The sequence below is a fragment of the Arvicola amphibius genome, chromosome 1 (assembly GCF_903992535.2).
Source record: "Arvicola amphibius chromosome 1, mArvAmp1.2, whole genome shotgun sequence".
Taxonomy (NCBI): Eukaryota; Metazoa; Chordata; class Mammalia; order Rodentia; family Cricetidae; genus Arvicola; species Arvicola amphibius.
This window is the reverse complement of record NC_052047.1, coordinates 109326856-109351650: the sequence shown is the minus strand read 5'-3', so window position 1 is coordinate 109351650 and position 24795 is coordinate 109326856. Positions and strand designations below refer to the sequence as shown.

The 24795-nt window shown below is 41.4% G+C and overlaps 1 protein-coding gene across 1 annotated transcript; it reads right to left on the bottom strand.

Annotated features, from left to right (window-relative positions):
- Positions 1-1414: 1414 nt before the first annotated feature.
- Positions 1415-21794, bottom strand: Olfml1 (olfactomedin like 1). The gene is made up of 3 exons (XM_038341960.1): positions 21307-21794; positions 17748-18036; positions 1415-2354 (listed from the first exon to the last, which is right to left on the bottom strand). Exons 1-3 carry the CDS (start codon positions 21430-21432, stop codon positions 1564-1566), a joined length of 1206 nt encoding a protein of 401 aa, XP_038197888.1. The 5' UTR covers positions 21433-21794; the 3' UTR covers positions 1415-1563.
- Positions 21795-24795: the final 3001 nt, after the last annotated feature.

Below are 24795 nucleotides of genomic sequence, written 5' to 3'. Positions count from 1 at the left end.
ATTTGCTTAACTTCACTTTTATTATCTTTAAAGAAAGAAGAAAGAAGCAGGCAACAGAAAGACAAGATGAGGCTAGAGTTTGCTCCTTACCCTTAGGCTGGTTTTCTGGAGAAAGCAGGCTTTGAAAGACCTATGAGAAGACCTTGTGCAGACATGACAACTGCCTAAGGGGCAAACTATTATTTTAGGCTGAATTGATGGACATAATGGTTAAGGATAGGTGGGCAAAAGTATGTAATTGATCCTTCCTTCCTTGAATGATGGAAAGACTGGTATTTGCAATCTTTTCTAGCTCTTACATATTTTAGTTTGCTACTTTGAATAACTCACCTGCACTCTCATCTCTGGCTTAGCAACTCTAAAGATTTGTACATACCTACAAAGGTAAAAAGAGAATGAAACGATGTTAAAAAGCTTTGTAGCTAGAAAGTAACATCCATCTACTAATGGTTTTACTTTGTTTCTGTATCCACTCGGCTTGGCAGAAGGGCAAGGCTAGAGGAAATAAACATTAAACATTAATAAGAAATAGTGCTTCCTGGGTGTTACGACCTCAATGTGAAATGAGCTGAACAGGCTTCTGTGTTTGAACGTTTGGTTCCTAGCTGGGCGCAGGCCTTGAAATGAGGCCTGGGCCAGCCATGAGGTGTCTTAGTGCAGCCCCACATCTGGTCTGCTCCTTGCTTCCTGATTGCAGGTATAATATGAACAGCTGTCTCATGCCCCTCACTTTCACTACTACCATGATGGACTATGTCCATTGATAAGGTTTCACTCTTCAGCCTTGATTGGCTTGGAACTTACATTGTAGACCAGGTCGACCTCGAACTCACAGAGATCGACCTTCCTCTGCTTCCTGTGTGCTAGGACTGAAGGTGGGCACCCTGTGCCTGGTTAAAAGCCAGTCCAAACTTTTTCCCTCTTAATTTGCTTTTTGCCAGGTGTAACTAATAAAGTTGGGCAATGAAAAAATACTTATAAGCGTATGAGAAAGAGGACAGAACCTGAGTGAAAACCAAAGAAGAAATCAGTGAGTATCAGGGTTGCAAGATCTTAACTGCTGGAAGAGGAATAGAGTCAGAGAAAATGCTGAAAGGCGATTAGGAAAAATTGGGACGGAGTAGATCAGATGAAGGAGGCCTTAGCTCCATCAGATTTGGATGGGATGGAGTATTGGTCAAAGCTTCAGAATGATGGCCTCATCTATGCTCTCAAAAGATTCCAAGCCGGGCGGTGGTGGCGCACGCCTTTAATCCCAGCACTCGGGAGGCAGAGGCAGGCGGATCTCTGAGTTCGAGGCCAGCCTGGTCTACAAGAGCTAGTTCCAGGACAGGCTCTAGAAACTACAGGGAAACCCTGTCTCGAAAAACCAAACAAAAAAAAAAAAAAAAAAAAGATTCCAAAGGCAGTGACGTTTGGTAAAGGAATAATATGTATTTAAACTTTTAGATGCTATTCCTGTGTACTTCTAGAGGGATACTACATAGGAAAGGGGTTGTGACCTCAGTATCCTGGAAAAACCATGGCCCCAACCGCACAACTCTCCCTCCAAACTGCCATCCATTACTTCAGAGGCAGCCTTTTCTTTGTCTGGAGTTTGTAGATGATCTGATTGCCTTCATTCCAGGCATACAGCTGCTTATCTCTGGGGTTGTAATGGATCATGGAGTGACTTCTTGGCCTCCTGGGGAAGAACAAATTAGGCAGATGCTCCTCCCTAACAGTGCCCAGTGGGTCATAGACACAGGTGATACGGTGAGGGCCTTGGCCCCCAGAACTGTAGACCACATAGAGGACTCCGCATAGGAGGAACGAAGCTTCTGCATCCTGGTTTCTGCACGGTGTGTCCCATGAGTGCTCTACCCCCAAAGTGTCTGGCTCAATTTTTGTGAGAACCAAATGGCCTTGGATACCAGGTCCTGAGTGGATGGCCCAGAGACCGTGTTCATCCACAGCAAGGTCAATGTAGGTGGATAAAGAGTGTTGATAGATTGGTGCTCGACCTGCCCCTCCTGGGAGAAGCATTCGATCCTCCACAGTCTTCTTCTGCAGATTATATTTAATTATCTCATTAGAAGTTCCTTGATTGTGAAAAAATAGAAAGCTTTTGTAGACCACTTGTCCTGTTCCCTGCCATGAAAGTGGTAAGATTAGCTTCCGGGGGCCAGACTTGGTGCTGTCTTCCATGAATGCCCGCAAGTTTGCAAATTCCCAAACTGTGTTGTTTCTGGATCCAATTAATAAATACACCTTTGCAGAGTTACCACCAGCATCTTTCATCCAAGAGCCATCTGGGTCCATAATCTTCTTCACTATTTTCAGAGACTTTATATTCATCAACATGTTGTCACAGCCTAGCCAGACAGGAGAAAAGGAACAAGTTATGTATGAACACGAACCATCTACCTTCTAGAAGACTCACCACACCTGAAGAACCCTGCTTCCCTTTGGATCTAATACTAGTAGAGAATATCCCCTCCTCTCTGCTATGATACCATGGTCTCTAGTGGAAGAGTTTCCCTCAGAGAATCCTAGAGCAAAAATGGAACACAGGCATTAACTCCTTTGAAAGATGAAACACTGGTTAACATGAACTCTCTCGATTTCCTGTCCCTTAATTGTAGAAGAATCTTCTTAGAAGAAGCTGTGTTGGGGCTGGAGAGATGGCTCAGCAGTTAAGCGCACTGGCTGCTCTTCCAGAGGACCTGGGTTCAATTCTTAGCACCCACATAAGCAGCTCACAATTGTCTATAAATCCAGTTCCAGAGGATCTGACACCTTCACACCAATGCATTTAAAATAAAGTTAAATAAATCATAAATATATATTTTAAAAAAGAAGAAACTGTGTTATTTTTTCTTTCCAGGAATAATATAATCATTGTACTTTGATCACATTCTATCCTAGCTTCTAGATTCTTTTTTAAAAATTATTTATTTTATTTTATTGGTGTCTTAGCCTATATGTATATCTGTGTGAGGGTGCTGAATCCTGGAGTTACAGATAGTTGTAAGCTGCTATGTGGGTGCTGGGAATTGAACCCAGGTCTTCTAGAAGAGCAGTCAGTGCTCTTAACCACTGAACCATCTCTCCAGTCCCAACTTCTAAGTTCTTCAATCATCTTATAATATTTTTTCATAACCAGCCCTTTAGTCTTAACTTATATGCATCTTGCTTATTATTATTTTTAAATCTCATGGTTGAACATAGTGTGTATGCTCAGCACTCTGGAGGCAGATGCCAGCAGTTCTCTGTTATTCTGAGACCAGTTTGGTCTATATAGCAGTTCCAGGCCAGCCAAGGCTACATAGTAAGATCCTGTCTTAATAATAAATAAATATATCCAACTAGTTAATCTCTGGATATTTTCTTACGTTTCCCAACATTTCATCCTTAGCTTCTCCCACAGAACAGTCCATATTTTCCATATTTGCTTTCTCACCTCCCACTCTTACTGCACAACATAATCTGTTCTTGGTAATGCTGCCGGAGAGCCCCTAAAGAAAATTCCTGCCACTCTGTTATGTGGGCATGTGACTTCATCTTCCATAGTATAACAGCATTGACCAATTCCTCCTCCTCGAAGATGCCTTCACACCCATCTTTGTTTCTGTGTGTTTCTCCGGTTTCTCATCTGACAGTGTGGCAGAGACCATGATCAGTGCTCCTCCAATTCCATTTCAGTTCACTGCACGTGAAGCAACTTTTCACGGTCTCTTTTGTGGTTAAGCTGCACACACCGATTTGTTTTGTCTGATTGGATATAGACAGGTGTGGGATAAGCTTTTCCCACCTTGCCTTTTAGTATGCCATCTTCCAGATGACCTTAGCCTTTTGGAATCATCCCTGTCACCATGTTCAAGAGGTCAGCACTACTGATCATTTCAGGAAAAGTAGGTCATCAGTTCTAATTTGGGATTTCTTGATATATTTCAGCAAATGCAGCCAATAACCCATTGTTAGGGAGTTCCTACAGGCCACAGGGGTGAACCTATTATTATTATTTTGCTAAATGGATGTAGATTCAAACTGCTTTCTAAACTGATATCGCTATACCCAACCATTAATACAGTTCTCAGATGTCATCAGAGTAGATTCTTTGTGCAGTAGAAGACAGTGAACTTACAACTAGTCAATGTGCAGAATGTAAGTGTCTGGAGAGTGCTCGGTGGTGAAGGGGACAACCATTTTATACTCCCTCCCCTCAGTGTTCAAGGACTACCACAGAAGAGGGTGAGAAAGATTACAAGAGCCAGGGGTCAGGGAGGCCTGGAAGGAAAACTTATCATCAGGACTAGATAGGGCGGTTACACTCACTCTCTCTGCATAAGATCATTCGGATCAATATCCCAGCTCTGGTGGCGTGGGAGTGCTTAGGGTCAAGACCTACATTCCTAGCTAGAGAGCTATTGATAGTTGATGGTATCTAGGGAAAGGAATGCCAGTTTTCTTTACGGGTGTGGTTCCTAGTAGGTTCACTCATGCTCCAGGGACGGCCCCATATCCATGAACGCATGGGCAGTACAAAATGGAATTGCTGGGTTATAACAACTTTCAAAGGACATGAGGAGGTGGCTAGGGAGTGTGTCGAGTTGAGACGAGAAGAGTTGGGAGGAATAGAAGAGAAAATGATCAAAATGCGTTGTATGCATTCAGATAGAAAAGTATCAAATTAACAAAGCATATTAATTTTTAATTAAAATTTTAATTTAATGTATATTATTTTTTGATCTAATATATTCTATTAAACGTTTTTGCAAAATTTAATAAAAATATTCAACTAAATAGCTTATTACCTACTCTTCCCCTGGAAACCATGAATCATAATTTCTGTGTAGATAACTACAAATGTGTCTGATGTGTCTCCTTGATTTTACTCTTGCTTGCTATCTCCATGTACTTTCCACAAAGCGGTAAGAGAGATCAGACATGTTAAACTTTTTATCCTCTATCACACTTAGAATAGATAGCATCCTAATCCCCTAACCTGGCCTAAAAGACTGGGCAATGTGGCCCTTCCTCTGTGGCTCACTGTGTTGTGGTTACATAGTTTTCTTTATGTTCTGTGACTGCGCCACGTTTATTTATTTATTTTTTTTTTGCCTCAGAAATCTTGCACTTAGAATTCATCTACCTGGAACACTCTTTTCCTTGAACTTTGCACAGTGGATTGGCTCCCATTCATTCTTCAAGTAACCCACCCATGCATACCCCCAACTCACTATGTAACACAGAATGGCCCAGGACTCACAAGTACTAGGATTGTATGCCTACATCACCATATCTGGCCAAGTCTCACTTCCAATATTATCTCCTTAATGGCTTTCTTCTTTCCTTGAAATCACCCAGTACACTGTTAACTGTTTATTTGTTTCTTTACTAACTTATTGTCTACCTCCCTCACAGGACTCTCCAAAAACAAAAACAAGACAAAACAAAACAAAACAAAACAAAAAAGTAGGGCCTTAGTTTTCACGTTTAGTATTGTACCTGAAGGCCTAATTCAATGCTTTGAGGATTCAGTACATGGCAGTTGAGTGAAGAAAATAAAAATCTCAGATGTTTTGCTGGATCTAAACAGTCTCGTTCTTCTGGGTTCTGACCACAGACCCATCTTAAGTAAATAATCATTCATAAAGCACTCCAAAGCTTTTAAGATACTTTCAAATCCATTATTTCATTAAAAATATGGATCCCAGGTTTTCTGCCGAGAACACATGGAACGGAGAACAGGCTCAGCTGGACAAAGTCAAATCCCCGGAAGTCAGTTCTTTAGGTAGAGGCACAGTGGCCTCACCTGGCTCATACTATGATGGAGGCCAGATTTGGAGGAGAGCTACCAGGAGCTCTCTTAGCTTCCAGCAGCTGCCATGTTCTACTAAAAAGCTCCAACAGCATGATGGTTTGCTGTCGTGTGTCCACATTGTCATGGGTGACCTGACTATAGGAAGCTGACACAGGAAAGGCATCCAGGGACTTTAAAGATCTCAGGAGCACATGGCAGAAGGAGCCTCTGCTGTACCGAGCTATTGGGGGCGGAGGGAATGTGTGGAAGAGGTGGAACAGCCACTCTGACTTGCAGGGCGCCATCTCTACTCTAACACAGCTAAACCTGGCTGAGGTGAAGCCGCTGCTCTTCCCTGATCCTGGGCTGATCACTGAGGAGAGGTGGGTGAGACTTGAAGCTCTTAAATAACCATAGGATGAATGTCCAGGGGAGAGCAAGGACGATCTGTGGGTCCCTAAAGATTCACATAAGATATTCCATGTTAAAGAACAAGTCCAAGAGTTGAGTAGATTATCAAATATGTTACAAATACATAGAATCCATTTGGTACTGTACTGCATAACTTTATAATAATTTATGTGGTTCTTATAGTAAGTAGCCATGACATGTATCTTAATCACTAGTTTCCAAGTGAAGAAAGTTAAGGATTGCATTAGTTTCTTGGAAAGATCACACAGCTGGCCAGTGATGAAGGGCTCTTCTGAACTCAGAGCTGGGAGCCAGGACATTCCCAGGCAGCCTCAGATGCAGAGTAGTGTGTGTGGTTGGAAGGGTTGGGAACTAGGTGCACTGGTGTGCCCAGAGAAAAACCAATAAAGGCAATGGGCTCTCAAGTGTGACAGGACATCTGCTTCCATAGGTGGCCCTCATAGTGCCTGCCCCTCCTGCCAGGGAAGAACAGACTTGAAGCTAAGCTATGTTAGGACTGTGTCTTAGAATGAAGAACATGTGTTTCTTGTCTATAAGAAAACATTCTTGTTGGTTCCCTGCTTGGTGACATCTGGGCCTGAGCTGATGCCAAGGGCCATTTCTGGGTCTGTGGCCATGCTGCATCTGGGGCCCCTGTTGATGTCTGTGGCTCCTGTTATCATGGAAGGCCATGCAGATGATACCTGAGGCCATGTTGGTGTCTAAGGTCCATGATGCCCCTGTAGCCTTGCTGATCTGGGTGGCCTGCTGCGCTACCACTAGGGTAGCACTATTACCATGGTGAAGAATGGGCCCAAGTTGCTGCCAAAGGCCATGCCTGGGTCCCTGGTTCTGCTGCAACAGGGGTGGGGGCTTGAGGGGTATCTGTGTTGATGTCGGTTACCCATGTTACCACAGGGGCACATGCGAACCATGTGTGTTGACATCTAAGGGTCATGCTGGGCTAGCCCCACCCCTCATAGGAGAACTGCCCTGACTCTCATGATAGCTGGTCCCACACCTCACCACGGTTGTGGGAGAGCAGGCTCTACCCTTCACCTGAGGGGAATGATCCCAGAGGCTGGACTGATCAACTCAGCTACCATCCAGGCACATATCCAGGGCCTTCAATTGGCCCACCCCAGCATCTACCCATCTATGACCTGCTGGGGTGCATAAAGGGACTGGCCATGTGGAATCAATTATCCAAGAGGAGTTTCAGTGAGGGTCCAGTATTGATGGTGTACCAGAAGCCAGAGGCCTCAAACCAGACCAATGATTCAATTTGCAAGTAAAGCTGTTTGGACAGAAGGGTCTAGTGTGTGCCACACTGCAGCTCCCAGTGCCTCCAAGATGAATGAAGAGGTGATGGAGAAGTGAGAAAGACATAGGAGCGAGGTGTTTGTTGTTGTTGTGGTGGTTTGTTTGTTTTTGTTTTGCTTTCATTGTTGTTGTTTCTGTTTTATTTTATATTTTTATTTATTTATTAAATTTTCCTTTGTGGGGCAAATGCTACAAGGGTGAAGGGCAGATATGGAGGGACTGGAAGGTGAGTGAAATCGGGATGATTGATGGGAAATTCCTTAAAAAATCAATAAAAATTTTTGTTTAAAAAAAGAAAAAGGAAATTACTGTCCAGAAGAGCAGGGACTAGGGATGTGGATACGTAGGTAGAGTATCTGCCTAGCATGTGTGAAGCCCTATGTTGAATGCTAGTATTGCATCAAACTGGATGTAGTAACATAGGCCTATAATTCAAGAGGTAAAAAGAGAAGAATTAGGAAGTTCAAGATCATCTTGAGCTATACAGCAATTTGGATGCCAGTCTGGCATGAGACCCTGCCCCCCAAATGCAAATAAACAAAAAACAGAAGAGAGGTAATTATGGAGGGGCAGGCTTAGAAACTCAGCACTTGGGAGGCAGACCCAGGAAGATTACAAGTGTGAGGCCAGCCTGTCCTACATAGTAAATTAGAGGCCCACTGTGCTACATTATGAGTTCCAAGATAGCCTGGGCTATATAATGAAAGCCTATCTCAAAAAATAAATTTAAAAGTAGTAAAATATAGAAGGAATATATACATATTCCTCCTCTTTCTAAGCTCCCTCCTAAGGCAGAACTCGTGGAGACGCATATTTTTTATTAAAATGTTTAAAAACCTTTAAGAAAAAAATAATTTCCCCCATGTTTGTCTTCCACTCCTCCTAGTCCTTCAGACACAGATGGAGCTCAGGACTGCGTATTGGAGAGTTGGTGGCTCTGGAACCCAGTCGTCTTCATTGTGCCAGCCCTAAAGCTATGATTTTAGGCTAGATGCTCTCTATCTTTTTATCAGGGATAATCTTCTAATATTATATAAATTTCTCTTAAATTTAGGGAGCATAAATTTCCAGTGTACCAGTAAACATAAATTAAAATTTCATGATGTGTTTCTCTTGTGAACAGATAATTAACAGGAAGAAAGAGTTGAGCAAAGATTGGAAATAGTAAATCAAAAAAACTTGAGTTCAACTAAGATGCAAATTATTTAACAGAAACAATGACTTGTGAAATTTCCACATGCAAACCAAGACATTGAAATGTGTGGTTCCCCCATAGGGAAATTTTTAGAAAAGTGGTTGGGGTAGAATACAGTCCAAGGCCTCTCAAGGAATTCATATACAAATATCACTTAGGAGTCTTTTAAAATACTTTCTTCCTTATTAATAACACTTGCTGGACCTGTAAGACTTGTTCCTCCATTGTGACTCAATCTGACTGTTAGAGACATTGGTTCATCTCTGGTGGAAAAGTGGCTGGGGGTGGGGACTTGGGGGTAGGGTGATGGACACAGGAAAGTTAGGCACTGAGTTTGTAAGTGTAGTACAGCTTCAAGATACTAAAGAGTGACAGCCATGGATTCAAGAGACAGTTAGAAAAAGGGGTGGGGGTTAACTGGTTTAATTGGAGCACCCATGTGATGATGATAAACCAGATTTGATCCATACATCTTCTTATCTAGGTGTGTGTCATTCACCAGCAACAATCAGAGAACACTAGGAAAATTCCTGAAAGCCAGGAAGATATCTAAGCTTTGAATGTGAGTCCAACCAGCTTTTACCATGGGGTACCCATAGCTGGACTCCAACATGGGCAAACTTCCTTCTGGCATAGCCTTCTAGAAGAAGCTAGCTCTCCATAATCTCTTGTTGTAATAGATTTTCTTCCCTTGAGTGTCTGTTATGCTTTTATGATACATTATATATGCATCTGCTGACATATTTACTGTCATAGTATCTTCAATAGAAAGTAAATGTTAGGAGATTCAAAACTTTATCTGTTTCATTCATTACTTTGTGTTCTCTCTGAAAGAATACCTGGTACAGGCTACAACCTCCTTAACTTAATTGGCAAGGTCAGTATCTGTAATGAAATTCAGCATGCCCTCTCTGGAGCCCTGAATAAGTTTTAAGATGGTTAAAAGAGTTTCCGTGACTGAATACTTGAGAACTGCTGCTCGAGAGTATCGCAGCTGGAAAATAGTTATGAGGTCAGGCAGGGAACTGGCTCATCATCTGGGGCATTTTTGATCTCAAAATCAAAAAACTGCCAGTTTATATCAGGTATTTTCCTATTGAGACATCCCAAGCATTCCAAGGGATAGCAGTAAACTCCTTGATTCCATCTATTCCTCATTTGTAGACTGAGTTGGTTCTTGATAAATATATATACATATATATGTAATGTTTTCAATGTTTTGATTTAAATTTTTTTAGATATATTTGCTCTGTGTCTATGTGTGTTTTGCCTGTATGTATGTATATGCACCACATGTATGTCTTGCATCTTTGGAGGTCAGCAGAAGACATGGGATTCCCTGGAACTGGAGTTACAGATGAATGTGAGCCATCATGTGGGTGCTGGAAACTAAACCCTCTCCACAAGACACAAGTGCACTTTTTTGTTTGCTTTTTGAGACAGGGTTTCTCCGTAGCTTTGGAGTCTATCTTGGAACTAGCTCTTGTAGACCAGGCTACCCTCGAACTTACTGTGATTCATCTGCCTCCACCTCCCGAGTGCTGGGATTAAAGGTGTTCGCCGCCACCACCCAGCAACACGTGCTCTTAAGTGCTGAGTTTTGTTTGTTTTTAAATAAGTTTCTTAGCAAACAAAAAAGGGATAGACATGTTCTCCATTGATAGCTATGACATTGCCATTCTCTCACCTCTTTAGATAGGAAACAAAGTCATCTACACTCCTATAAAGAAAATGTCACTTTCTTCTCTCCTCTCCATCTTGTCTCACCGTGTGAACATCTGAAACTTCTTCATCAGAACCTGAACTCTAGTAGCATTCTTGCTGCTTCTGCTTCATTTCCTCAAACCAATCAATCAACAGGTTCTCTGTTCTGACATATATGTTTGCGTAACTAAAAGCTGATCTTGATTGCTTCCTGCTTACATGAGCATCAAAACCAAAAACTCAGTGTGGATGCAGTTCAAGTTTATAGAGGAAGAATGGACCCTGGAGCCAGCATTGAAATTTGCTTTGGTCAGTGGCGGCACACATCCCAGCAAATGCAGGAGGCAGAGGCAGGTGGATCTGAGTCTGAGGCTGGCCTGGTCCCCATAGCCAAGCTAGGGATACACAGAGAAACCTTGTCTCGAAAGAAGAAGAAGAAGAAGAAGAAGAAGAAGAAGAAGAAGAAGAAGAAGAAGAAGAAGAAGAAGAAGAAGAAGAAGAAGAAGAAGAAGAAGAGGAAGAAGAAGAGGAAGAAGAAGAAGAAAGTGGTGGTGGTGAAAATGACTAAGCTGAGTCCCTAGGGTGCTGGGAAGGAGGAAGCTCATTCCTCCCAGAGTCCTGTCCAGACACCAAAGAAGCAGGATGTTACCTGCCCCACTGAAAAAGGTACTGAGCCATGTGGCTAATATAGATAAAAATAATGGGTTAATATAAGTTATAAGAGATAATACAAAGCCTGAGATAATGGGCCAATCAGTTTATAACTTATGGAGACCTCTGTGTGATTTTCTTGGGGCTTACTGGCTGTGGGAACTGGGCAGGACAGAAAACCCCAACAAGCAGGCCCTCACGTTACTCTAGGGGATTTCTGTCCTCTTTCTGAGACATTTGCATTCATCATAAGAATGATCTCAGGGCTGGAGAGATGGATCAGTGGTTAAGAGCACTGGCTGCTCCTCCAGAGATCCAGAGTTCATTGCTCAGAAGACACATGGTGGCTCACAACCATCTATAATAAGATCTGGTGCCCTCTTCTGGCCTGAAGGCATACATGCAGGCAGAACACTGTACTATGTATATATTGTATACATAATAAATAAAATCTTTTAAAAAAAAGAATGAGCTCAGGCTCAGATCAGCCTCCAGGAGAGCCAGGTGGCTTATGGAGGACCTCTCAGAAAAGGTCCCCCTCAGTAAGCCATTCCTCAGCAATGTGCCAAGGATGGGAGATGCGCAGGCAAGCCAGTCCTGGCACAGATCAATAGAATGTCCTCCCCATGTTGCAAACTCCCGAGAAATAGGAACTGGGTGTTGCTTTAAGCCAAATTTTGGAGTAGTTTGGAGTTATGTTAATGTGGCAACAGAAAACTGATTTGGGATGAGGGTGTTCAGGATAAAATCTGCATGTCTGGGGTGGTTTGGGTAAAGCAGGAAGATTCTCTGAGTCACAGTGCTTTTATCTGAAAAAAAAAAAAAACAAGGTTGTGATAGCACCTACAGAGCAATAGTACCTACGGAGAGCACTGGACAACAGAAAGAACGGTGCAGTGTGATCCCAAGCCCATGGTTGCCTCCAGTTTCTAGTGCAGCACTTCAGGTCAGAGCTATTGATCTTACATTCACTTTAGGTGCTGTTCTGATAGATTTTGGAAACACAGCCTCTACTATTTGGGCATGCAAGGACATATGCAGTATGCTTTTAAACTAGCAGATAAAATAAACAGCATAGAACACAAGGCATGGGTGGAAATGAAACTGAGAAGTATTAAAAATGGCTAGGTTTGATTGCTGGATGCTCACCTACCTTTATAATTAATGGAAACATGATAAATATATTTTCAACAGTGTGTAGTATTTATTTCATCATCAAGCATTCCTTTTGTAGAGAAAAATTAAGTATTTAATGAAAGCTATGGTAGGATAGGAATGTAAAGAACATTTTTGTTTGTCCTTGGGTTTGCAGTTGCCATCAAGGGGAAAGCTGATGTTGCTGACATTGTAGGAAGATGATCATGGTGACCGTACAAGCCAGAGTACTGGGGCAGGGAGAGATAGGGCCAGGGAGGTGAATGCAGAGTGTTGGCAATGGGAGATGCTTGAAATCAAGGGGAGAGAAGACAGAGCAGAGTAGGTGAACTAAAAACATTTGAGAAATAGTTGGAAGAAACCCTCTGCTGAAATGGTGATTGCAATCGAGGGCCACAGAAGTGAGTAGGGAGTAAAGCAAGGATGTTTTGCTGCTTAAAAGTCAATGGAGAGGACCTGGAGCGGTAACTGGGTTGGGAAAGTGCCGGCATAGCATGCACTAACTCCAGCACAGCATAAAGCCTGTCATCCCAGTGTCCAGAGGTACAGAGAGGGAGGAGGGTCATTCTCAGACACATAGTGAGCTCAGGACCATCCTAGGCTGCATTAAGACTCTGTCTCAAAAAATAAAGTATTAAATCAAAAAAAAAAAAAAACGGAAGGAAACTGATTTTTCTTATCCAGGATTTAATTAATCAATCTCTTGTGAGATGGAATCATAGTGTTCATACTGTGACCCACATTGAGATCAGAAGCTTCTAGCATAGACATCTACTTTTAGAGCAGATGGCTCCAAGCTCATATTCCTAGTGACTACCTTTGACACTGCTGTGCCGGCTCCAGTCTTTGCCTTCTCTATACTCTTTTTTTTTTTTTTTTTTTTTTTTTGGTTTTTCGAGACAGGGTTTCTCTGTAGCTTTGGAGCCTGTCCTACCTCTCCTGCTGCTAAGCTGTTCTGTACCCTGTGTCTACAGTGACTTTTCTCAGTCCTTTATCTGAGCTGTGACACTCCCATATTCAGCAGGGGATGATGGGAGAGGCTGCCATGTGTGCAAACCAGAGTTGGTTTGAATGTCATCCTGGACATTTCTTTAATTGTGTGAGTTTGGGCAAATTGTCTTCCCGCAGTCTTGCTTTCCTGATAGATAAAATGGGTGGTGGGGTAATGGTTATACCTAACTGGTGAGGTTGTTGTCAATTACATGATAAGTGTTATTAAGATACATGCATCGCTTGGAGACAACCTAAATTGTAGTATCAGTAAATATTAGCTACCATGCTCATTACTCCCATTGGTCCAGCTGGCAAATGGGAGCTTGTTTAGCACAAGGAGCTTAGCTCTCCTTTGGTTCTTTTCCCCCTCTTTCCGCAGCATGAGTTCTATAAAATAATTTGCTCCAAGCAACATAACAAGCCTCATTCTACCACTGTGCTGCTGCGTGTAACTTCATTTGCTTAGGATGCTCTTAAATCCAGTCTCTATCTAATGAGCTCTTTTCTGTGATTAAAACTGAGCCGGAGGGTTACTTTCTAGTTTTATAGTCCCATTCCTCCTTTCATCATGGCAACCTAGACTCTATGACCTAACATGTTTCTGTGACAACTTACACATCCCTCTACCAGAGCAGTACCCACGTTGGACTGTTTTCTTTGTGTCTAGATTGTTTCTCTATTTTACTATAAGTGGTTTTGAGAACAAAGATCATAGCCAGCATTCCATCTATAGTACAAGCCCAAGTCCAAAATGTATTTGGAATTTAGTTAGACATTTGTTGAACCTATGAACAAATTAGTGAGAGAAAATGAATGAATGTTTATACCAACTGGAACCAAAAGCTACAAGATGACATGATTGGAAACTTTTGTTCATACTCATAGTGCCTAGAATAGCCTCACAGGAAACAGGATTCTTTGATGAGTAACCAAAAGAAATTCTATGTACACAGGCCTTTCTGGACCCATCAGCATGCACCCTCTAGGGAATATACAGGAGCAGCTAAACTGTACACATATGTCCTGCATTGCTGGACTTCAGAGTGCAGCAACTCTGGGTTTGTGCGTACATGCACACACAAGCTCCCTTATGATCTCCTATATTCCTGCCTTCAGATCGATCTTCAGTCCCCTCCTGTTTAGCTAAAACTTCCATTACAGATCAGTTATGGTTCTCTTAATGTTTTGGTCTACTCATCAAGAGCCAGTGGACCTTGAGAGTTGCCTCACAGACTTGCTTTTGTTAGTTTTCAGTGAGTGAGGTGTTTGTTTAGTTGTTTGTTCTGTTTGTAGTGGGTTTGAATACAGGCATGTAGCTGTCTACTTGAATATATTCCGGAGGCATTCATATCTTCATCAGACTTCTTGGAAATATAACAAAAGATATGAGTTATCTAACGACAGCAGGGGGGAGGTTACATAAGGTTACTCTCATGCTTCCTTGCAATAAAAGGAGCTGAACTAGAGAAAGAAAATAAAATCTGTTATAATGGCTTGTTTTGACTGCCTTGAGAATTATGTTTCAAAAGCTACTTACAAGTTAAAAGGAGGTCAATACTTTTATCCACTCAAGAATGCAGCCTGTGGACTCTCTCAAAGGCTTCAGCTGAATACATTCTTGGTCTAGGTGCCTGGGACTACGATGCTGTGTGATAAACTGACAATTACAATAGGCAAAGTTTTATTTTAGCAGTTGTCTTAGCACCAAACATTGGGAATGACTTTAAAATCTGTTAGTCGCTTTTATTCTAAATCATGTATGTGTGGGAAAGGAGTGGGGGTAGAGGGTGGGGATAGTAGTTAAGAGTCTAAAAATTTCATCTAATATCAATGTTCTTTTGACTGGGGACTCATATTGACCTCATCTCTGAAAACACTTCGAACAGTTCAATGGTGAATGGCTTAGCAATAGTGGAGAGGGTGCATGAACAGACCTTCCCCTATAATCAGATTAGTTATTACCTTAATTGTCATCATAGAACCTACATTCAGTAACATATGCTCTCTTTCTACCAAACTCTAAACAAGCTGTGATGGCATTCACTCCGTCCATTCACTTATCTGTTTACTTGTTTCTTTACTGACATAAGTTGTTTGAACTAAGACCCTCTTCTAGGCCCTGAAGACATAGCATCGCTCCTGCAATGGAGTGTCTAAGCTTTCATGGAGCTGGCATAGATGGAGGATAATATGAGCAGTGAGCCAGTAAATGAACATGAAAACTTTGAAGTTTTAAGTTGTGGTGGTTTGAATATGTTTCCCTCAAAGGGCATATATCGGAAGCTTAGTCTTTAAAGTCACAAGTTTATACTACTTGGGAGTGGAGCCTTTGGGAGGTAATTAGGATTAGATAATGTCATGAAAACTGAAGGAAGTATCTTTTATGGTTCTATTATTGGTTCTTTAAGAAAAAAATAAAACAAAACAGAGTTGGGAAGAGAGTTCAGTAGACGTGCTTGCCTTGCAAGTATGAAGACCTGAATTTCATTTCCAGAATCCACATAAAAACACTAATAATAATAACACTCTGGTGTTAGAATACATGCTTGTAATCCCATCACTGTGGAGGTAGAGGCAAGAGGACCCCTGGAACTCAATATTCAAACCTAGTAATAGTCTAGCCTAAAAATAAGTGAGCCCGAGTTCTCAGTGAGGGGCCTTATCTAACAAACAAACAAACCCAAAATGAATGGCATCTAAACAACACCCTCTACATGCATGTGCACATACACACACACACACAAATAAATAAATAAAGGGGTTTCTGAGCTAGCTTGCAATGCCTTTTGCATGTCACAATGGAGCAAGATGGCCCTTTCCTGACGCTAAATAGATGCCCACATAATGTTCTTAGATTTCCCAGCCTCTGCAAAATGTCTAATTAAACAAAGTAAACTTCTATTCTTTATGAATTACCTTACATGATTCAGTTATAGCAATAGAAAACAAATGAAGATGTAAGTGCTTGAAAAAAACTTGTCAAGTGATACATGCTTCCAAAGTACTCTTGGGTTTTCTATCTGAACAGATTTCATACCGATCAGTTAATAACCTAAGTCCCAAACCTTGGAAGTATCCCTCATTCATGTCTCTTATTTATCCTATACTTTCAACTATCAGTTACCAAAACATGTAGATTTCAACTCTGAATAGCTTTTAAATCGAACAGTTTTTTTTTCTATCCAGTGGTACTTCATGCTGATTTATTGTTTGCTTAAATTTCTTCAGTATTCCTGACAGGTCTCCCTCTCTGTCATAGTCTCTTCCTTTATATCATTTCCCAACTCAATATCTCATCAGTTTCTCTACTCACATTCCATCTATTTAGCGTGAACCACATCCTATTTCACCTTCTACATCCAGTGCCTGGATTAGTACCTCTGTTCCAATCACGCATTGGCAGTAAATAAGCGAACCAATGAATAGGTTACACCAGCGCAGGGCTTGATTAGTAGTCTTAGCTTTTTCTCTGTAGTCTCCGGTCCTACAGTTTTCTCTCAACCAGATTTGCAGATGGCCGTGGCTTTATAGCTTGTGCTAGCCCTTGAGGTATCCTTAAAGCTCACTTCACTGATAGAGAACTTCCCTATTTATTTGCTGTTGAGACAAGGTCTTATGTAGCTCAGGCTGGGCTTAAATTTATGATGTAACCGAGTCTATCCTTAAACTGCCTCCAGGGTTTGGCAGTACTCTACCATCTGAGCTACATCCTCATGCCAAGACCTTTCTTATACTGACCTATAGTTTCTTAAAGGGATTACACTGAGAAGGTATGTGGAGCCCTAAAAGCAAAGATGATCCCTATTATGCCTTATTTTACTGCTGAAGTTTCCCAAATTTGGAGGAGTAATTAGTGCATGAATAGTCTTCCTATTTGCAGCAAAGTCTTTTCAGAATACAAAATACAGGTGGGGGCCTTGTTTTTCTTGTTGTTTTAATGAAATGGACTCATGCACAAACAAATCTTATCAGCTGTGATGCTCATTATACTATGAGCTACTAGATACTATTATTGACAGCCTAGCATTGATACTGATGTGTCAAGACTGGGGACAAATTCCTGAATGCCACTATCCCAGACAGCACACAATAGCAATCTGATAGAGTACCCAGTCCTGAGGTTTGGCTGTCACAGTTTCTCATTTCACATTGTTTCTTGTTATACTGGCAGCAGCTCTCTGTTCCCAGGGCCCTTGGTGTAGCTGGCACCAGCCTGCCACTCTCCCTTATAAGGATCGGAGACATGTCTCCTTTAACCCAAAGTCTAGCAGGAAGGGGTCCTCCAAGCTGCTTCTCAGACTATAGACCTGGCCTTCTATGAGGTCTTTAGAAACTCTCTGAGAAAAGAAAGTTGCTTTCTTGAAGGGGAATTCTGTTGGGATGTGGGGCAGGTGCTAAGTTGCTCCCAGCCCATACACACGGGAATGCATCCAGTTCTCACCCATCACTTGATCACTCTTCCTAACTGCACAGGTCTGCATCTCTCTAGATGTGTCAGGCCCTAGACAGGGTGGTAGAAGAATCCCTTACTTGCATTCAACAGAGTTTGAATCTTCTTTTCTTCTTCAGCTTTTTGAAGCACCTTTTCAGCCAGTGTCTTCTCCTCTGATTCGATACATATGTCGGCTTCCCGGAGGTATTCCAGGTAGTCAATCTCCCGCTGGGCACGCTCCACTCTTAGTGCCAGGTTATCAACTGCACTCTTATATTCACTGGTGTGGGTCTGACACCTTCCCAGCATGATAGATATGTTTTTTGAGAATTCCTGGAACTCTTGAATGTATGCCCTTGTTGTTTGGGTACATTTTTCCAGCTTTTGCTTCAAACAGGAAATAAATCACCAAAGTTACCAATTACTGTAAATCATTTTAATTATTCAAGTAAAACAAATAGCTATATTTACAGAAAAAATTATTAGAAAAGTATAATAAAAAGGTGGCTAATAACCCATAATCCTAAATTCATAGGTACTACTGACATTTAGTATAGTAGTTTTTTCCAATCTATTTTATGATGCATATAAATATAAATTTACTTGTGACTTTACTAAATATCTGTTTATTTAAATTGCTGATATATTGTTGACATTTAAATATCATTATTATATTATTATAAATATGTTACATTATTATATAGTATCATAACACACACTATGTTTTTTTGTGTTGACCATGTTTTTCTAATTAACAAATGAAACTCCTATATAATTGTTGTACATTGATATTTTGATGTAAAATGGTTAAATCAAGCAAGTTAACATATGTATTATTTTACAAATTTACCTTTGAGGTGGTAAAACATCTTTTCTTTCAGTATCCAAGTATGCAGTATAATGCTGTTTCCTATAGTAATGATAGGTACAATCGATATCTTGGACTTTTTCTTTCGTGTGTGTGTGTGTGTATGTATGTGTGCACATGCAGGTGTACATGTGGAGGTTACAGGGTAATATCAGGTGTCTTTCATAACTGTTTGAACCCCTTATGTTTTGAAGCAGTGTCTCTCATTGAGTCTAAAGCTCACTAAAAGTCTAGACTGCCTATCCAGCCAGCCCCAGAGAACTGCCTGCTTCTGCTTCCACAGCACTGGGCTTACAGACAGACATTGATGCATCTCACTTTTTACGTGGGTACTGGGGATCTGAACTCAAGTCCTCAGGCTTAGGCAGCACACTGTACTGCCACAGAACTGATTCGAGTTGAAATTTTGTATTCTTTGATCAATATCTCCTCATTGCTCATTCTTCCCTGTTTTTATGAGTTCAACTTTTTCAGACTAAATGAATAGTGAAATCATTCATTTAGTGTTTATCGTCTTGTGACCGGCTTATTTCACTTAGCAGAAGATCTTGCAAGTCCATCTACAGTGTCACATATGAGTTTCATTTAAAAGACTGAACAACATTGTGTTGTGTATATGTACGTTTTCTTTATCTATATGTAGCATAATTTTAATAAGATGCAAGATTTTTATTAAATTGAAATCCCATTGTTTGTTCCATTAAACTCATTTAAAGAAACATTTAGTTTTCTTTTTTTTCCACTTAATGTTAAGATAAAAACTACATGTTTATATTTTTATGTCCTTAGTTATTTTCTTAGGCTAGATGCCAAGAAATAGATGCGTTCCCTTACATCTGGCTTGAGCTAAGGATAGAGAATGTTCAAAGACTATTAGGTGAATGGAAGAGTAAAGAAGTGGAAATGGGGTTGATGGGTCATGGAGTTGGTAGTTAAAGCTTACTTGGTGATATTGACTATAACTTTCTTCACAAATGGAAAACTTCTTACTCTAAACCTAATTGTGTAGGGCACTTCACTTGGAAGAGAAAGAGCTAGAGACATGAAAAGCAGCAGTAGCACATGCACACACACATGCACACACACATGCATGCACACACATGCACACATACACACGCACATACACACATGCAGACAGACAGACAGACAGAGAGAAATAGAGACAGAGAAGAGAGACAATGGATATTAATAACTCTCAAGTATCTATTTTCCCTTTCCTATTCTCCCACATGCCCCTCTCAGGACAGGCCCTGTAACCCTGATTTGTCAAGCCTCTGCATTAGCCAGAAGTGCCTGCCACCTGGGATTTGATTCACCTGCAGGTCAGTACCTATTGGTCAGAGGACATATCTTTTGACCATATCTAAGTATCTACAAAGCATACCTGATCTTCCAAATCCACACTCAGGGCCGTGAATGTCTTACTCTGCGTGTTATTACCTTGTCTGTAAACAAACTCTCACAGTACTGAGGGACAATACAGAGGAGTTTAGCTGGTGCCAAAGCCTGAGAAGATTTTGGCATTTTAAGCAGGTGAGGTTGGTGGCATGTCCAGGAAGGGAGCAGGGGAGCAGTAAGAGGCCTGAAGCCTGGGCATGCTTCATCCACAGCTTCCAGGCCCTGGCCTGCTTGCCAGACAATGCGAGGAAATGTGTTTGGATTGCTCTGTGGACTTACTTTACTGACTATAGCTAGGTGGCACCATCATTTGGATTTACAGATTTTTTTTTTAAGGAAAACATAGAGAATGTTCGAGATATGAGTGTCCTTGAAAGAAAATGCATAATATGTGAGTTAGCTTGTACAAGAGCCAGATGTTCTAAAGTGGAATGCTTTATTTGTCCCTGAGAACCTTACTGTCCTAAAAAAACACTGAATTTTGTTCATTCATTTTTGTTTTAAGATGGGGATCTATGTAGTCTAAACTGGCCTCAGACTTTCTATGTAGCCAAAGGTGACTCTGAACTCCTTGATCCTCTTGCCTCCTTATCCCATGTGCTGAGATAACAGGTACATGCCAACAACACATCTGGCTATGCCATACTAGGCATTGAACTGAGGGCTCTGTGCATACTCGGCTAACACTGTACCAACTGAACCACAAACCAACCCAAAGTTTTTGCCTTTTCCAATGAGGTGAAAGATCAAGGGTGTTCTCTCTGTTTAACATTGCCGAAAAATCTCATTTTTTAATCCTAAATCCAGTTAAGATTAAAAAGCAAAATTCACGATAAACCGCTGTACTACTGCATTTTATAGTCACCTAACAGTTTATTATAAAAAGGGAAAAAGAAAAGCTGGAGACAGTTAGTAACCCAATATAATAAAAGATGAAAAAATGTGACTATAGTTATAATTCCATACTTTGAAGACTGAACTGTTGGGTTTTAAATATTCAACAACCTGGAAATTTACTCAGTGGATCAGGCCATGTTTTGAGTATGGATTAATGACCCAAAATAAAACACTCCCAGTTTCTCAAAGTTAAAATATCTTCATTAAATCTTCAGAACATTTTCTGAAGTTAAATTCTATCTCTATGTCCATGTAATAGGTGGGAGAAACTTTGCCAGGGCAAAGTGTAGAGTGAAGCCTTGCTCAAAGTCTAATGATACAGCGGTCTGGACTGGAAGTGGTATCACGGCTATGCACAGCTGTAGATGTAATTAGACCAGTGATTCACTCTGTATCTGGAAGACATACATCCTAGCTGACAGGAAAGTGCGGCACAATAGAGTGATTTCCAAGAGGCCTAGTCCCACTGAAGGGAACACACAGGGGTCACCTACCTCCAAGACTTGGAAGCGCTGGTAGATGTAGTGTACCATAGCTGGGTCCTGAGCATGTTGTGGTGGGGGCAGAAATGCTGCAAGGAAGAGAACCAGTGAACAAGCTCCCCGGAGAGCCACCACCATCCTGCAAACTCCCCAGCAGCACAATTTCTTACACTTTGGCTCTCTACAGAGACTCAAGGGTCCAGGTAGTGATCTCTGGTTTTCTCTCTGCTGCTGTGGCAATCCCTTGGAAAACAACGCTTTGCACAGCCAGAGAACAAAGTCCGCTTGTTATTCTACGCAGTGCATGAGCTGTTTCAAGCTGGTGATCAAGTCCAGCTGTTGGCAAGTCAGTCCCTGGAGGCCTTGCTTGCTCAGTTGGTGCAGAGAGCTCCCTGGGTCCAGCATCTGCTGCCCTCAGCCTGGACGTGCACAGACCCTTTCCAGGCTAGCGGTTGCATATTGCTTCCAGTTCCAGAGTGTATGGATTGGGGTAGGGCTGAAGTCTTTCCTCCCCTCACCCCCCAGAATTTTTAATTTTGTTTTCCTCCTCCCTAATGGACCGAGCAGTCCAATCATAGGCCTAGCGCAACACAGGCCACCCCCTAGTTCTCAGCATTGGAATTTCAGTTCAGTTTCTGGCAGAAATTCCTAGGATCCTTTTCCAAGAAGTTCTGTTAGGAGACCCCACCTCGCTTTCCAGACTTCCCTTGCATTCTGGTGGTTCTTAAAGGCACAGCAAGAAATGGGAACACTAATCTATACTGTCTTGGAAAAGCCAGTGTGCAAGGCTGCATTGCTCTGGACAGAGAGCTGCAGTGGGCCCCAGTTCTGGCTACTCAGGCTGACAGCAGAGAATTGTCAGGGTTGAACTTAGAAGAACTTTCCGTCTTTCTTTTTGCTTTTAGATTTATTTTTTAATTTATGTGTATGTGTATCCATGTGAGAGTAGGGGCCAGAAGGTGGTACCAGAGATCCCTTGGAGATGCAGTTACAACTTGTCTCATGTGGGTGCGGGAAACTTAACTCTTCAAGAACAGCAAGTGCTCTTAATTACGGAACCATCTCTCTAGCCCAAGAAGACCCATTGGTGATTCAGGTGAGAACTGTTCAATTTCCATATGTTTGTGGGCTTTATGAAATTAGTGTTGGTATCTACAGAGTGAGTTCAGAACAGCCAAAGATACACAGAGAAAACCTGTTCCAAAAAACCAAAAATTAAAAATAAAAATAAAAGAAATAGAGTAAAAAATACATAGAGTGTCTGGATACTGTATGTTATTGTGTTGTCTTTGAATCACTTGACTGCTCAGCAGCTGCCAAAAGGCATTTGATTATAAATGCTGCTAAATTAATCCAACCTATAAATTTTGAAAGTGGCTTGACTTCAAAATTTAAGTCAAAAGGTATGTTCTTTTGGAGAAGAGGTTTTGCTTTTGTTTCCACAGGAAATGAGAGACTGTGGATTCATTCTGGGTTAAGAAAAACAAGGTTTGATCAAGGAAGACCCCTGAAAAATCTTTGTGTAGTATTTCTTTTTTTTAAATCTAACCTCTGACCTTGACTTTCACTCTAAGATTGTGAAGAGGATAGTGATCAAGTACTGTGACCCACCTTCTTCCTCTGCCATCATCGGTCTCTTCTGCTTTCTGACAGGACACTGCAGCTCTTGAGAGACTCCCTGCTGTTTCCTCAGTGTGGGTATTCCTGGACCTCTAAGTCCAGCTCTGATCTAAATGACTGCCAGTTAGACACCTGCATTGTTGGAGACTCCTTTTGTCACACGTTCTTCCTGTTAACTGACCACTCCCTTGACTTCCAGAGCTTTCTTTGCTCCTAGCCTCTGCTACTGTGCTAGACAACTCTGAGAAAGTCGGTGAGAAGGAGAATCTACCTGATCAAGGAGGCAGAACCCAACTCAGCAGAATCCACTATGGTGACAGGGATTCCTGATTTATATTTGAGTGGGGAAGTCTTTTGCTTTCTTTTCTCTCCTTTCTGATGCCTTTCTCTTTCTGTTAGCCTTACCCCAGCTGCCCACCCCCACCTAATAGCTATTAATGTCTTGCACAAATCTTTCAACCTCTTACAAGTAATTGCCTTGTTTTCTGCATGAGTGATTGCAGAAGCCTCTAATTCCCTGTGTTCATCTCTAGATAAAGCATTTACTGATTTATGGGAAATGAAAGAATCTCTTTACAACATGACCTTAGCCAACCTTTCTTACTTCAACTTCTAGCACTGCCCCCTTCGTCCTCCACAAGAGCCAGGTCTGACTGTCTCCAAACTTCACCACAAAAATTAACATTGTGGTGGTTTCTAGGCTTGAATTGGAGGAGAGGGTAGGAGGAGGTACAACCTAGACTATTTTCTTTCATTGAGACTACAAGTTCTTGCTCATCCTCCTTCAGGTCTTCCTACCACCTGACTGCTATCCAGGCAGAACAGCCCCCTCCTCATCTGTTCTAAAACACTTGTGATTCTGAATTCTGGGAATTTGAGGAGAAGGTTCTTCTAGATAGGGGTTCTCTGGTGGAGAGGCATGGGTGGTCAGCCTGTGGGGCAGTGGATGTGGGAAGAGGAAACAATGTATCATTTTTACGAGCTGAACTATGTCCCTAGATTTCTGTTTGCATCTTCGTTAGTGTGATCTCAGAATGTAACTATATTTAGAGACCCAGGTGTTATATTTGGGGACAGAGGTGGTTACGTGAGAGTCAGTTCTTGAGGTCTATTCTAAACCTGTCAACTTGATGTCACTACAGAAAGAGCAAATTTAGACATAGGTACGGATACAGATAAAAGACTGAGCAGGGGAACAGTGAAAAGGAGGCCCTCTGCAAGCTGAGGGGAGTGGCCTGAGAGAGCCAGAGATATGGGCACTTTGATCTTGAGCTTCCAGCCTCTGGAACGGAGAGAAACTAAACATCTATTATCTAAGTCACCGGGTCTGTGGTATTTTGTTCTAAGAACCCATGATAACTAATGTAAGCACTGACTTGTAAAATACCCTGAGAGTCTAATGATGGAGTACAGGGTGTTATTGGTCAGAAATAAATTGACAAGGGGACTTCCTGGGTGAGATTCTGTTGATCCCCAATTCCAACCTTCTCACTGGACATCTATGCCTGGATATTTGCTAAATACCACAGATGTGAACTTTTTTCACTTACCTTTTTCATCAAACTTCCTTCAGAACTATTTCTTTAAGCAAACAGTGTCATAATTTATCGCTAACAAATGCAGAAATGGAGGCATAATCCTGGATTATATCTATTTAGTCAGTCATCAAAAATTAAACTTGCCACATATATGTATGTATGTATATATATGCATACACATATATACATATACCACACACATGTATATATACACATATGTATAATGCATATATGAAAACATGTAAATACACATATATACATATATGTATACATGAAAACATGCATATACACACATGCATATATACATATATGTATACATGTATATATGAAAACATGTATATAT